General features: G+C 37.4%; 2 protein-coding genes across 4 annotated transcripts; both read left to right on the forward strand.

Moving 5' to 3' along the window:
* The first annotated feature begins 1,425 nt into the window (after positions 1–1,425).
* mpc2b (mitochondrial pyruvate carrier 2b) lies at positions 1,426–6,756 on the forward strand. Its single transcript, XM_046845098.1, has 5 exons — positions 1,426–1,757; positions 3,631–3,671; positions 3,828–3,912; positions 4,029–4,140; positions 6,207–6,756. Exons 1-5 carry the CDS (start codon positions 1,658–1,660, stop codon positions 6,250–6,252), a joined length of 384 nt encoding a protein of 127 aa, XP_046701054.1. The 5' UTR covers positions 1,426–1,657; the 3' UTR covers positions 6,253–6,756.
* A 1,355-nt stretch (positions 6,757–8,111) lies between these two features.
* nxpe3 (neurexophilin and PC-esterase domain family, member 3) lies at positions 8,112–15,507 on the forward strand. Of its 3 annotated transcripts, none has more exons than XM_046845097.1 (6): positions 8,112–8,598; positions 10,270–10,441; positions 11,064–11,830; positions 12,142–12,212; positions 13,837–14,034; positions 14,705–15,507. In XM_046845097.1, the coding sequence occupies exons 2-6, from the start codon at positions 10,349–10,351 to the stop codon at positions 15,265–15,267; spliced, it is 1,692 nt and encodes a 563-aa protein (XP_046701053.1). In that variant the 5' UTR covers positions 8,112–8,598; positions 10,270–10,348; the 3' UTR covers positions 15,268–15,507. The 3 variants fall into 3 exon arrangements, with proteins under 3 accessions (XP_046701053.1, XP_046701052.1, XP_046701050.1); XM_046845096.1 differs by having other exon boundaries at positions 8,113–8,959; positions 11,061–11,830; XM_046845094.1 differs by having other exon boundaries at positions 8,113–8,598; positions 11,061–11,830.
* The last annotated feature ends 226 nt before the right edge of the window (positions 15,508–15,733 follow it).

Genomic DNA, 15,733 nt, shown 5'->3' on the forward strand with positions numbered 1-15,733 from the left:
AAAGCAATCTATAAAGAGAAACTGGAAGCAAGTAAAATCTTCAAAGACAAGAAGGCTCTTTAGAAAGTGCTTGGTATATATTGTGAAGGCTTTTTATTAGATTTTGCAGCATGTGGGGATTTGTGCCCATTCATTTACAAGAGCATTAATGAGGTGCACTGATATTGGGCAATTTTATTTTATGCCAGAGATGGTCAGTGGTGTTGATATCAGAGCTGTAGCCACTCGAGTCTATGCCATGGCAAATCATGTCTTAATGAAGCTTGTTTAGGTGGGGGGAGGGGGGTGTTATGCTGAAACAGGTTTGGGATTAAAATAATTTGATCCAGCAGGACATTGTAATGTTTTGATATAAAAAAGACACCATATACAACTGTGAGCTCCAAAATTTGTTGCTGCAGTTTGGGGAAAGCTCAAATGTTACCACAAACTTTTGGTCATGTAATACAATTCTGCGATACTATAACCCTGCTTATTAGATTCTATTTATTTTTCAAACATTAAAATATCCAATATTATGTTATTTTTATTTGTTCTAGATGATCAGAGCAGATATGAACATGCAGACGGTCCTCAGGTCTGGAACTAAGATTGTCTTTCTAATAAAGATGAAAGTATGTTGACAAGAGTGCTGTAGTTTAGCACCTCCAGGTGGCCAAACATCCTGCTGAATAAACAGAGCTGGAGATAATAAAAAAAATATTTAAAAAATAGTTGTTAGCAAGAATAGCTGGGTTAGGTGCTATGAAATAATCGTGAATTATCATTATTATTGTTATTATTATTGTTATTATTATTATTATTATTATTATTATTATTATTATTATTATTTGTTATGACAAGAGATTTACAGGGCTAATATCACCCATTTCGCAAGCCTCAGACTTTAAAGTAAAAGTATGCACACAGGCCAATGATGACCTTTGATTTGCCCCACTATGCTATAGAGGAAAAAATGGGGTAAATTGTATTGTAAATTGTATTGTGTACTGAACTACAACTTTGAAAATAAAACTGCATTACTAATACAACTCAGCAGAGAACAGAGTAATGTATTCTATTTATTAATTTATTACGTGTGTGTGAGTTTTATTTCGTTTAAAAGTGAGTCTATCTGTATTTTAAACATTATTAGCACATGCGTAAATAAACCAATCCTGAAACAGAGCCTGAAACCAACTCAACCAATAGGATGCGTTACATGGTGGGTTGTGCCGTGACGCAAATTTCCGGGTTTTTCTTTTTTTATTCCACCTACATTCGGTAAACCACGCCCCTAGTATTTGTATTGGTCGTCAGTCAATAATGGGCTGGTCAAAAATCGGGTTGCGATGCTTGGATTGGCTAGCCTATTTTGTTTTTCTTGAATAACCCAGTCCCCGTATTCAGTGTAGTGAATTGATTTTAGTCGCAAAACGGGTGGAAAAACGACAAAGCGATCTTGCTAACCCTGCAGGCCTGGTACATTTCAAAACCGGTACGAAGGTCGAAAGTAGGGCGAGAGAGAAGATACTTGCTAGCGCAGATTCATGACTGATTTGCTTCTGTAGACAGACTCTCACCTCGAAGAGCGCTTTCGGGGGGAGTAGGGCAAACATTGCGGTGTGCCGTGTCTTGAAGTGTTTAGTTGTTTTTAGGCGGATCAGAAGCAGCTAGCATGGCTCTGGTAGGACTGAGAGCCTCCTATCACAGGCTGCTGAACAAGGTCGAGCATTTCCTGCCTGCCAAACTTAGACCTGTGTACAACCACCCTGCAGGTAACGCGCACCTTCATGTGTTTACAAGGCTTCTTAAACGCTGTGTGTGTGTGTGTGTGTGTGTGTGTGTGTGTGTGTGTGTGTGTGTGTGTGTCCGTGTCAACTGTGCCCACTGACCAGTGTAACTGCTAACACTCTATCAACATCCGAAAGTGTAGTTTGTTAGATCGAAAAGTTGCGTTGGAAATGAAATATTTTCCACTAGTGTAGCACTTTAAGACATGAGTACCGGAGTCTCTGGAGACTTGTGTTGCTGTGTGAACAGATGATCAGCAAGGTCTGGGCGTGGTAGGTCAGTGGTTAAGGTGCTTGGCTGCCACCCTTGGGCCCTTGAGCAAGGCCCTTAACCCTCTGTGCTCCAGGGACGCTGTATCATGGCCGACCCTGCGCTCTGACCCCAGTTTCCGAGCAGGCTGGGATATGCGAAGAACAAATTTTACTGTGCTCTAATGTATATGTGACAAATAAAGGCTATTCTATTCTATCTAGCTTGTGTTTGATGACATGGTGACGACCTTGGTGTTTAATAACATGAGCCATTCCGTCGTTCGCTGACTTTCAACTTATAACCAATTTATATTTCACAGTTTTCAAAGTATTTGTTACCAGACAGGATCAACTTTGAAATCAAATCAGACTTGAGTAACGAAAAACAGAAAGCTCTGTACACCACCTGCATACCACATGCATTGTACCTAAGACTTATTCCCCCTCAAGGCAAAGCTGCTATTACATTATTAATAGCAGCTATTACATTATAGTCTTTTTTATTATTATTATTTCAGTTTGCAGTTAATTTAGTATTAAAGTAAATAATTAAATAAATGGCGTCTCTGTTGTGGTCGACCTTTGACTATAGTTTTGTCAGAGTGTTGACCTGTTTACTTTCAGTGCACAATGTTGGTTTTTAGCCAGGTACTCATATTGACTAATCAAATAGTGTAAACTTTAATAATATTTACACTGATGCTGACTGACCAAAACTAAACAAACAAGCTTCCTCCATGTATTATATAACGCGAAAAATCAAAAATCCAGCAGGTAATAAGATCCAAAATACTAACCAAAGTGTCTGAGTGTCTTGTGAAACAGCATAATGCTGTCCTACCCCTGAGGGTCACTTGAAAACACAGAGACCGTTTGTACTTCCTTTCAGAAGAAAAAAAAAAACAAGAAAAGCGATTCACCAGCGAGTGAATCGAAGTTTTTTATTAAATGTAATTACAGACTCTTTATCCAAATTTTTTTTATTATGGTTATTTCATGTACTGGATCAGTATTTCTCAGACTGGGTAATCTCTCTTCCTTTCATTGCACGGGAGGTATTTTTTGTCTTGTTCCAACACACCCATTTTAATCATAGGGAAGGTAACAAATGGTGTCCTTTATGTACTGAATACCATGGGTATGGTGTTTTCCTGTTTTGTACTACAGTACCTTTCACATATATTAGCATGCTTAGCAAAAAAAAAAAAAGAGAGAGGCATATAAAATTAACGTTACATTTAATGCAATTTTTCCACAAATTGTACAATAAATATTATCACTCGAAGTAGACGTACTAAAATGATCGACATCGACATCATTATCGACAACATATTTAAATAAAAAAAAGTTTTTCATTTTTATTTATTTTTTTCAATTCAAAACTCTCATCTAACTACACTAAAATGTTTCTAATTTAAAATGTATACTTTTTTTTAAGGTTTCTTTCTAAGAAGCACTGTACATTTTGTAGTAGCCTATTTTTAAGTAGGTCTTTTAGTATTATGCTATATATAACGTTGTGGTATTAACGATTTTGCTCATTGTGGACCTTTTGTTCTACACAATACACACTGTAAGCATTAATTTACTGTGTCTCTCTTTTCAGGTCCCAAGACGGTTTTCTTCTGGGCACCAATGTTTAAATGGGTACAGATTCTTTATACATGATGTGTTTTTGGCTGTTCTGTTAGTGACTTTAAAGTAACACAATCATAAAAAAGAAGGATTAAGAAGACATGAGGATTTACATTAGAATGTTAATTTTCAGTAAGATATGCAAGATTGTTCTCTAATTCCTCTCAGGGCCTGGTGATGGCTGGTTTAGCAGACATGACCAGACCAGCTGAAAAACTCAGCACATCGCAGTCTGCAGTACTGACAGCTACAGGTGAAGGATTTGTTCAATAAGCAGGATGTTTATTCAAAGATTTTTAATGTTAAACCTAATAAACCTAAATAGCTGTTTTAGTATATGTCTCCTAATTCCTTTACTTTGCTTCGCAGGTCTTATCTGGTCTAGGTACTCACTGGTTATTATACCAAAGAACTGGAATCTATTTGCTGTCAATTTCTTTGTTGGAGGAGCAGGTGGATCTCAGCTCTTCCGGATATGGAAGTAAGTTCATTTGAATAGAATTCAATTGCATGAATTATTATTATTCAATTTATTATATTATTATTATAGCGTGTTTTAAAATCACTATACCCAATATTTAGAACATGCTCTTCCTGAACAATTAACATCTATTGATGCAGAACAGGGGTGGCCAACCCGCGGCTCGCGAGCCGCATGCGGCTCTTACGTTCATATCGAAGTTTGTGTTTGTGTTTTTTTTAATGTTTGTATTTTTTAATGTGCGTGTTCGCTTCGCTTGAGTTCAATACGGTATTTTTAAGACTTAAATGATCTTGCCCCTACCCGTACTGGGAAACTTTGCGGTAAATTCATCTCACGCGCATGCGCATTTGACGAAAATACCGTACTGAACTCAAGCGAAGTGAACACGCACATAAAAAAAAAAAAACCACAAACAAAAGCCCTATTCGGACGGGACTAGTTTTCCAAACGACGTTTGAGTTAGAAATTTTTTCAGCCGACGTCTGTCATTTCATGTATGGATTCAGACGGGACTAACATCTCCGTGTTTATTGCGGAGGTAGGATTGTCTGTGTTTTACATGTGGGCGTGGCACAAGACCTCTACATGCATTATTGGTGCGCAGAAATTTGAATACCGGCACGCTAGGATTAGTACGGTAGTTCACGTTGACCAAAACACACAAGTAAACGCGTTTGGAAAAAAAACATTTTCGCCAATCACAGACATTCGCATTCGGACGGGATTAGATTTCTCAGAGGAGCACCGAGTTTGCTGAAAAACAGTAGGTAATTTGCTCTGGAATTTTTACATAGGTCGTGTGAGGAAAAAGACAGACATGGCAGATTCGGACTGGATTAAAATCACAAAGAACCTCTGTGAAACAAATTTTTTCAACGACCCCCTGTAAAACTAGTCCCGTCCGAATAGGGCGTCTGTGTCTGCTACCCTGAAACACGTGAAATCAAAGCATCGATCTGTTCTGCCTGACACACGTGAAAGAATTGCTTCGAGTGGCAACAACGGAATACGAGGCAGATTTGAAGGGGGTTGTTCAAGGCAAGGAATGCCAAAATTCCCACTAAGTAACATGCATAATAAAAGAAAAACGCTATTGTAAATTATTATTAGAGTTTGTTTGTGTGAGACAGTGCACACAATGTTTATTGTTGAAAATGACTGACCAGTGGTCTTAAAACTGTAGGAGTCAATTTCTGTCATTATGTTGGTGTGTGACATTTACAATAAATCTGGCTGAGCAGAGGTGTGTGTGTGTGTGTGTGTGTGTGTGTGTGTTAGTGTTAGAGGAAGGGATGGGTGATGTTCATGTGTGCCTATGTGTATGATGTGGCTCTTTGCGGTAACACAGTAAAAAAATGTGTCTCTCGGTCTCTGACTGGTTGGCCACCCCTGCTGCAGAATATGCCATGAATAACACATAACAGGCCACTCGATGGTGAATTCTGTACAACTGAACTGACAGGAGTGTGTTATTCTGCTCATATGGCACAGTCATTTGTCCAAATAAGATAAATAACTTAATAATAAACATTTTAATAATTTACAGTTGAGGGTCATCTGCATCTCTTTCTCTCTTAAATAAGAAAGCAGCTTGTGCTTATAGTTGAGACTTCTTCTATAAATGTTAAACATTCAATGCATGTATGTTTTTTTTTTTTTTTTTTTTTTGTATTCTTTATTGAACAATAACAATTTTTAATGAACACATTTATCCTTAGTTTTATATTATGTTGGTCATTTGCAATACAAGCCCATGCATAGGAGCTGTTGTTAAAATTATAATGTTTTCGAATTACATTGACATCAATCTGTCATTCGGTTTCCAGGACTTTCTGATGGAGCTTTTCAATTGCTCAAAAAATGCTTATTCTTTGGTATAATCAAAATAGACCAGTGTTAACACGTTTGAGCACAATGTGTTCGATTGTAAAAGTGTGCAGAATCGAATCAAATATCACTATCCTGCTCTGTTTTGACTTTGCATCAGTGCACGCTTACTTGCATTTATTAAATGTAAACAGTAAACTGTAGAAATGATTTTGTCAATATACTCTCTTCTCCAGGTATAATCAAGAACAGAAAGCGAAGATAACTACTGCAGAGGTGTAACGCTACTGATACGCCAGTGCCATCTGATGGACTAAAAGGGAATTCAGGCAAAGTTTGATAGAAAACTACAGCCACTTTTTTTAGTGTTACATTTTAATCTAGTGTAGTCTAATCCGTTACATTGAAAATCCCTAATGTTCTTATGAACACATGTCATTAACGCACAATGAATACAATATTGATACAGATAAGCAGTTTTCTGTATAGTAGTAGGTTATTTCTGGGAAACGGTTGCTTTTCCTAATACTAAAACTTCTAAGGACATTTCAATTAATGTAAATCAAGGAATAGCTCAAATGAATTGGAATTCTTAAGAAATATTTATGTAGCTTTTGTTCACCATAAAAACATTTGTTTTATTTTGTTATTCATGTAAGAAATAGCAATTGTCAGTAATCCATGCATTTTATCATCCTTTATGGGTAAAACTGTCAAATTGAGTTGAATTGTAAGCTCAAAAAAAAAAAAAAACCCACCCTACATTAAAGTGAGCATATTCCTAAACACCGTGTATTGATTTACTTAATTAAGAGCTTACTGGAAAGCAATATGTATAGTGAAGCATTTCAAATATTATTTAACTGGAATAATGTTTGTCTTTTTCCTTCAGCTGCACTATGAATATAAACATGATGCAAAATGAATCGGTCCAACATTGCATTTGCAATGACACTGTTTTCATGGTCATTTCTTGTCATTTGTGTGTTCCTGTTTGGGAGCAGTATAACCAGGTGCATACATGGCATCTATCATACCACAGACACTGTTTGATCATAATAGTTTAAAATCCTGATGTTTTAAAAGCAGAACTGTTGTCTCACTAATTAATAAATCATCTAGAAATGTTTCTATCACCTAAGTAACACCTGCATATAAAATACTTTTCTCATAAACCATTTATCAGAAACTCAAAAATACATATTTACCTGGAAACACCTTTAGAGGAAAAGGTGTTTCTGATTCAGAAACCAAGAACAGGGTGAGTCTAGGTTAATTATTATGGGCAAGATTTCATCATTCAACATCTGGACAAAAATGATGAACTGAATTATTAAGCATTTTTCCCAACAGTTAATTCTAAAGTTCACTATAATGCCAGATAGAAATTTTTAGATAAAAGGCTTTCGTTTGTAGACACCTGACCACCACACCCATTTGTAAGCATTCTTTACTGTTGCCACCAAGTAGGAGGAACACAGTTTCATAAAAATCATTATATACTGTATGATTTCCCTTCACTGGAGACATGGCCCAGACATGCTCTTGCATGACAACACCCCTGTACACAAAGCGATTGTAACAAAGACGTGTTAGGCTTGGTGCAGAAGAATTTTGGTGACGTGCACAAAACCTTGTCCTCAACCCCACCGAATACAACTGGCAGGAACTTAAATGCCAACTGCACAACTCCTGTACCAATGCCCTTGTGGCTATAAGCACAGCTACAGTCCAAAATCTAGTGGAGTCTTCCCTGTAGAGTGGTCATTATTAAAAAAGCACTATAGAACTATAAAATGAGTAGTGATAACCATGTCCAAAAACGTCATCTGTCCTTTTACTTACACTTTGCCATTCTGAGATGTTTGTCCTAATTTCTCTTTAACAGCATCCAGACTAGTCTATTTCCATCCACATAGGTCACTCAGTTGCTTGTTTAGTCCCGTCTTATTTGACTACTGCAACTCATTCATGGTATGTCTCCATTGGACATACCAATGGATCATTCAACATCTGCAATTGCCAAAAACAGACCAGCCCCTGGTCTTCTAGCACAGCACAAATTCAAATGCAACCAGGTCATCCTAGCTGCATTTTAGGAACCAGGAGTCGAGAAAAAAAAGACGAGTTCCATTGTTTGTCTGTGGAAAGTTGTTTTTTTTTTTTTTTTAGTTTTTTTTCCTTCCTTTTTCTTTTTCTGCAGATCCACCACCCTACTCACACTGTGTATAAAGTAAATACTTTCATGATGAGTAAGAGCACTACTGATGGAATATTTGCTATGGAGAAGGTCAGAAGGAGTTCTGACCTCCATGTTTAGAAGAGGTGATATGTGCTGGAGAGAAAGATGATCCGATGTGGCGACCCCTAACGGTAGAAGCCGAAAGAACGGCATCAAACAGGAAAAGAAAAAAGACATCAACCGACTCCTTCCGCCGCGAATCGATTCACACGAGTCACTTAACGGAATCGTTTAAAGAGTGGTTTTGGAGCTTTGCCCGTCAGTGTAGGTTATTAAAATAAACGGTAAGGCATAATAATGTAACAGTGCTGAGAATAATTCCATCAAACATCGACCACACCTCCGGTCCTGGGAGGCGTAGAGCAGACTGGGAGACGCCGTGCCAGGTATGAATCAATCATGGAATAGCGGTCTCGGGTTGGCTGTGAAATCCGGGTTGTTTATCATAAACGGCCGTGTAAAACTGCACTCCACACATCTTCAGCTCCATCAAACCTTCGGTCACTTCATCGGGTCTGCTCTGGTAAAGGTTCAGCTAAACGTCTGTGTCTCCTTTGTGCTGATGTTTACGTCAGTTCAGAGGGAAAAAAGGTTGTGTTTAGACACTGAAAAACGTCCTCGGCAAAACCTCTGTCATATTTCACTAGTACTGCAGTAGGACCTGATTAGCCTGGTGTGGACCGTCACTGAGACTACTGGCTATTTTTATAGACCGTGCTCGGTTGCAGACGTGGCGTGCGTGCTTATGTACGTATGTATGTATGTATGTATGTCATAGTATACAAACGTCTGTCTGTCAAATAGTATACAAAGTTTGATTTGATTGCAAATGAGTGCAGTAGCGCAGTTGTCTGACCGAACAGTTGATCGGGCAAAACATATATATCTCTGTTAAAAAATAACTTGGATAGTTTATGCGGTCATTCCATTTTTATAATCTATAATATAATATATGGTGCCATCTTTCATACAGTTGTAAAAAAAATCTGTGTTACCTTCAAGCAAATCCTCAAGCGCCTTGAGCTTATTTCCCAAACAAGTCAGACACAACAGTCACTTTACAACATACGTGGAATAATAACCAGGACTGCGAGGAGGAGAAATTTAATGTGCGAACTAATACGCCAGTAATATGTGTTAGGACTGGTTAAAACTATATAAATCCTAAATATGAAGACTTGGACATGGAAAAACGATAAATATTTAAAAAAAATAATAATAATTTTTGCCAGCCACAAGCATGTAATAAATGGATATATAGATGCAAAAGCGTTTTTTCAATAAGAACATTGGCAGTGTACTGTTCATATAAGCATTTATATTTCCTTCTGTGGACTGACCTTTAAATACATTTTAAATAAGAAACCAAATGTATGCATGATTTATTATCCAGTTTTAATAGTTAATATATTACAACCACTCAGGGGCGCAATTAACAGTTTTAAGGGGGGTATGCAAGACAGATTTTTGGGCCCCATATATATATATATATATATATATATATATATATATATATATGTATATATGTATATATGTATAAATGTGTTATATGTTATATTATTAATAATAAAGTTAATATAGTTTTATTTTATTTACAGGGAATTTATTTTATTTTACCACAGTGTTATTATTTAAAATATGTGTGTATGTACGATTAAAAAAAAACTAATTGGAAAATGTTTTAATTGATGATTGTGGGGCCCCCTTGCGTTCTCTTGGGCCCAGATGCCTGGCATACTCTGCACCCCCTCTAACGGCGCCCCTGCAACCACTATAGTGCCTATCATGTAGTCATTAAGATGTTTTACATTATAAAGCTATAGTCCGTTCCAAAAGTATTGGGGTGGCAAGGTAAAATACATCTATGTCTTAGGTTTGCGTGACTGATTCCTGAACATAATCAGTAATCTTTGCTGATGATTATTATTTCAGGACATTCTTGGTTGTGACGATATAGTTCATTATGCCCACTTTGCTCTGCAGAAAAGCCTATAATGGAAAATGTTATTCAAACTGTGAAGTAAACTTTGATGCTGCTGCTATTTTTTTCTTGTCAGGATCTAAAGTTTCTCTTAGTGAGTTTTGCTAATGGATCACTGGCCTTGCAACCTGTAATAATGAGAATGGCACCCAGCCATGGACAGACAAATGCCCAGATTTGTGACCATCTTTTTTCTCTTGGCACTGTCAGGGTTTATAATACTCATCTGCAATATCACATCTCTGGAGGTGAGTACAGCTCTTTCAGTGTCACACATATTCCCACAGAAGCCTCCTACCAGTAAAACTGTTTAGGAAAGGTTTCTAAATACCTTTGATGGCAGTGCATTTAGAGCATTTTCTATGCTATACAAGGAGATAACATGTCTACATATACATTTGTAGATTAAATTAATGGTCTTATTCAAGGTAACCTTATCTCCTTTGCATTCCCGTTAGTTAAATTGCACTGTTTTGCAAAGGGTATGCATATAAGAAATATAGCTTTTTTTCAGATAGATGCATTGAATGAATGATGTATACTGGTTAGTTCGGAATAATAGTATTTTACACAATTTAATATAATACAAATCAAAATATTCTGTATTTTCTGGGGAGTTTATGTCAATTACTGAAGTGAAAATTTAAATTTGATTTGCAGATCCTTAAGGCTAATAATACATTTTAATGTACAGATAATCCATTATTTTGTAAATGTCATAGGAACTGATTTTGTTGAAATCTTACCAAAATAGTTAGAGACACTTTTATGTTTAATTAATTAACTGGAGCAATTTGTAATTTGAAGATTTGAGATTACTGCTTTGACTGTGTAAAAATCAAATGATCCTTATTTCTCTGCACTCAGAAGTTGAGTGGACAGGTTATATCTACCTTCTACCAAATACAAAATAGCATCCACTCGGCCTTTAAATCCCCTGGAGTCTTGTGGCCACTAGAGTTAAACCACACATACTGTGCACACTTTGGCCAGGAGCCCACACCAGAAGAGGCAAGAGAAGAGAGATATCTGCTCAATTCCATTGCATGGCCAGGCCCCATATTGCAAGGCTTGCCTGTGGAACTTAGCAGTGACCCTTCAAAAAGCTACTTTGTGATTCAGGGCCCAGCAGAGCAACGCATAGGCAGTCAGCTTGTGGTTCATGTGCATGTTCAGAACTTTCTGGGTCAGCCTAAAAAGCATGGTGGAGATTTCCTTATAGCTCGGCTACATTCGCCCGAACTCAGCGCTGGTGTTGCAGGGCAGGTACACGATCATCATGATGGAAATTATACAGTGTGGTTCCCACTGTTGTGGGCTGGCGTAGCCTGGGTGGAAATCACCATGGTGCATCCGAGTGAGGCAGTGGTGGTGCTCAAGCGGTTGCAAGAGGAGCAGCCCAACCGGGTGTTTTTTAAAAGCCTGTTCCGCTCTGGCTTCTTATCAGAGACCACCGTGTGCAACCTATGCCTGCCACTTAACCAGCAACCTCTCTGCAATTACACTGATCCTGAAACTGGAGAGCCATGGTACTGCTACAAACCCAAAATCCTAGGATGTGATACACGAATAAATCATTTTAAAGGGGGATACAAGAAGAACCTCATTACTGAGTATGAAGCACAGTTCTTCCAGAGGTGAGATGGCAACTGGGGTTTGATTAAAATGATCTTTTAGATGCAGTACTGTGTAAAAGTCTTTTACACTTTTGCTCAAGAAAGTGCCTTTAATTAATACAAATATTTTTATTTTTTTATTTTTTTAATAGTTACACATTCAGATCACTATAAAATATAATGTCCTGAGATAATTTTGTATGATTGCGTTACTCTTAGCTTAAAAGAATGATGCAATCCTGGTATGAAACAAAAATAATTATCTAAGTGTTTAGTAGTTATTAAATAGTCTTGTTATGAGATAATTATGCATTATGTACTTTTTGTTTCAGTGGTATAAATATAAAAATTCCTATACATGCATCAGGGATGGACAATGTGACTGTATTGCCTGCAGGACAAAGTAAGTGCTTTTTAAAATGTATTTAGATATTCAGTTGTATGCACTATTATATATGTTACCAATGGTTTTAGAATACCCAGCTATAATGTAGGAATCACATTTTTCATAAGCCAAATTACAATGATTATATTTTGTGCCTGATGGCTCGGCATTCCTAGATTGATTACTCATGTCTGCAGAATTTAAACTAATTATGATTAAATTAATTGAAAGGCTGTGACCTAGCCTACAGCAGAGACCCCCTACTGTAATCCTTATCCATGGTGGACAAGGACTGCGTCTGACTAGTGAGCACTTTTTTTTAGGGCTGATGGCCTTGTTTTAGCTCACAGGTTCATTGAGTTTTGGACAAAGCTGTAATCATGATGATAAATCCTGCTGACCAAAACAACAGATTCTATTTAATGTTTATATATGGAAACTTTATGAAGGGACAAGTATTCTTCTTGGCCAATACACCAATAACTTTTTGTTGACTCTGGGTTTCCTCATGGCACTGAAATCAAAAGCAGTAACCTAGGGGGCAGCTTCTCCTTCAGCAAAATGTTAGTTCTACTAAACTGGACTTGTTCAGTTTAGTAAAAACATTTTCTGTGTTTGTTTTCAGGGTTTGGGCTAGGATTTAAGTTCCAGTGAAAATTAATGCTATAGCATACAGAGACATTTTAGACACATGCATATTTTAAACCACATGGCAACTGTTTGGGAAAAATGCTTTCTAGCAAGAATCTGGCAAGACAAAAAAAACGTGGTTTGGGGAAACTCAAGTATCCTATATAGAGCCCTGACCATTACCCTTCTGAGCACTTGATAGACAAACTGGAACATTTTTACATTTATGGAATTTGGCAGACACTCTTATCCAGATCGACTTATAACTGAGCAGGAAGCAGCAGTGGCAGGTTGGTGGTGGTGGGATTTGAACCTGTGACCTTCTGATCCAATGTCCAATGCCTTAACCACTGAGCTAGTTTGAATTCAAAAGCCACAGTCTAAAAACCGGTAAAAAGCTACTGTATAGATGAACGTTTGTTATAGACACAAATTGGGTCAAATCCACATTAGTAATTCATATTAACTGAGTAGTGGCTCAGTGGATAAGGTGGACTTTGGACTTCACAGAACCCTCAAGCTGCAGCACCTGGGCTCTTAAGACAAGGCCCTTAACCCTATGCTGCTTAGTTATATAAACATAATAATTGTAAGTTGGTCAGAATAAGGGCATCTGACAAAAATGCTGTAAGAGCAAATAGTAATCTTAGCAAATTATTGTATTTATGTTTATTAATTATGCATATTGTTTGTAAAGTCATTTTACATGGTTAATAAATTATGCACTGTGGAAAAAATGAGGAGTAACTGTAAGTAATGTATAATGGTATAATGTACAGGTAGTCATCGACTTACGACCACAATTGGGGCCGACAAATCGGTCGTAACATGATTTGGTCGTAAGTAGAGTAGGCTATATGTACAGTACTGTGAAATGATGCCGGAAGCTGGTAAAAAAAAATAACATACGCCGCGGCTAGCAATTGTGGTCGTAAAGTCGAAAGGTCGTAAGTTGCATAGGTTGTAAGTCAACGACTACCTGTACACAATTTTTATCATTCTTCCCCCCCAGGACAAGCCAGGATAAAAAATAAACACAAACCTGCTGGCTACTACTTTCATAATTCATGGAGGCCTTTGAGTGGTCCAGTCATCCAGCAGTTTAATGACTCTTCAACCATAACACGTTGTCTTAGAGGGAAGATCGTATACATGTTTGGAGACTCCACTGTGCGACAGTGGTTTGAATACCTCATTGCTAATGTTCCTGGTAAGAGCAACTATTAATTATCTTTTTGTTAAATACAGTTCTCCATAAATAATTTTTATTATTTGAACCTTTTAAAACTGTGAATTCACTGCATTATATCTCCCAGACTTTGACATTCACCTTGATGAGGTGATCAGTGTTATTTAATTTATCTACATAGTCATTATTATTTCGTCTCTTCAGTGTATATCCACTATATGGAAGGCAGTGGTATATCAAAAAGACAGTAGTTTAAGACACAGCAAAACCAAGTTGCTACTGTTCGGCCCTTGAGAAAGGCCCCAAGTTTTCTAACAAATCTGAATATGTAAAGAAAAAGAATTCAGTGTGCTGCTATTTATGTGAGACAAACAAAGGCTTCTATAAATTACGTTGGAAGACGTTGGTTAAAAGTTCCTTACAAAAAAAAATATGAAATTAAATTTTGAGAAAAGGTCTGTCATATGAATGCGTGAAGAAGGTCTTTCTATTAACCAGATTAGCAAAAAAAAAGTTATGCTGATCTGGTGAATAGAGAATATTTCAAGAAGTAGTAGTTATGTGAAACAAAGCATGTCAAGCTAAACACCAAATGAAAAAAATTTGGCTTAAGTGTCCAAATACTTTTTGATGCTGTTGTACCTTGATCATTTTGTCATTTTTCTTCTGTCATTTTTTTTTTTTTCCTCAGAACTGAAGGAATTCAACCTTCACAGTCCTAAGAATGTGGGGCCATTCATAGCTGTGGATAATAGAAACAACATTCTGGTGCGCTACCGCTGCCATGGGCCACCCATCCGCTTCACCTCAGTGCTTTCCTCTGAACTGCGCTATGTAGCAAATGAGCTAGACAGGATTAAGGGTGGGCCAGATACAGTGGTTCTCTTGAGCGTGTGGTCTCACTTCAGCACTTTCCCAATCGAAGTATATATACGCCGGCTACGGCACATTCGCAGGGCAGTGGTGCGGCTGCTGAACCGTGAGCCAGCAACCTTGGTGGTGATCCGCACTGCCAACCTGCAGAAGCTTGACCCGGAAAGCAGCCTGTTTAACAGTGACTGGTTCTCTTTACAGATTGATGATGTTCTGCGTGCCATGTTCAAAGGACTCAATGTGCATCTGCTGGATGCCTGGGAGATGACGCTGGCGCACCACCTTCCCCATCTTCTGCATCCACCTCCCACCATCATCAAAAATATGATAGACCTTATCCTCTCTCTCATCTGTCCAGTTGGAAGAAAAAAGAGGAGTTAACATTAGACTAAATTGTAATAGACAGTTTTACAATGTGTCTGATTCTAAAGCATTTGCCACAATTCACAGTTGACTCATTAACTGCTAATCTTACACCAGTGAAAGGGTGTGATTACATTTTTATTTTTATGTAAAGTAAAAGAGTTTAAACACCACCATTTCACAGTTCATTTAAGTATTGTAATGCCATCAAATGTGTGAGTTTTATCCTTTTATTTATCAATAAATATTCAATAATAATTTGCCCATTATTATTTTTTTATTTTTTAGCAATGGAAATTTGTAAGGTAAGAGTCAACTGTCACTGTGGCCTTATTTACTGCTGTCCCTGAAGGTGTGTTACAAGAAAATGTACTTCGGTTAGAAGTTTAAGCAGAATATATTCTGCTGTTTTAGAATAATATTTAAGACACTCACACTATGGCATAACATATGGAACTATGCAGTGACCAAGAACTGTTAAGCA

This window comes from Silurus meridionalis, chromosome 3, assembly GCF_014805685.1.
Source record: "Silurus meridionalis isolate SWU-2019-XX chromosome 3, ASM1480568v1, whole genome shotgun sequence".
NCBI classification, from domain to species: Eukaryota; Metazoa; Chordata; class Actinopteri; order Siluriformes; family Siluridae; genus Silurus; species Silurus meridionalis.

Bases quoted from the DNA above. Each gene is read 5' to 3' on its own strand.
- mpc2b (XM_046845098.1), top strand. From the start codon at position 1,658: ATGGCTCTGGTAGGACTGAGAGCCTCCTATCACAGGCTGCTGAACAAG. The intron at 1,758-3,630 runs GTAACGCGCACC...CTCTCTTTTCAG, and splicing joins TGTGTACAACCACCCTGCAG to GTCCCAAGACGGTTTTCTTC. The intron at 3,672-3,827 runs GTACAGATTCTT...AATTCCTCTCAG, and splicing joins GGGCACCAATGTTTAAATGG to GGCCTGGTGATGGCTGGTTT.
- nxpe3 (XM_046845096.1), top strand. From the start codon at position 10,349: ATGGACAGACAAATGCCCAGATTTGTGACCATCTTTTTTCTCTTGGCA. The intron at 11,831-12,141 runs GTGAGATGGCAA...TTTTTGTTTCAG, and splicing joins GAAGCACAGTTCTTCCAGAG to TGGTATAAATATAAAAATTC. The intron at 12,213-13,836 runs GTAAGTGCTTTT...CTTCCCCCCCAG, and splicing joins TGTATTGCCTGCAGGACAAA to GACAAGCCAGGATAAAAAAT.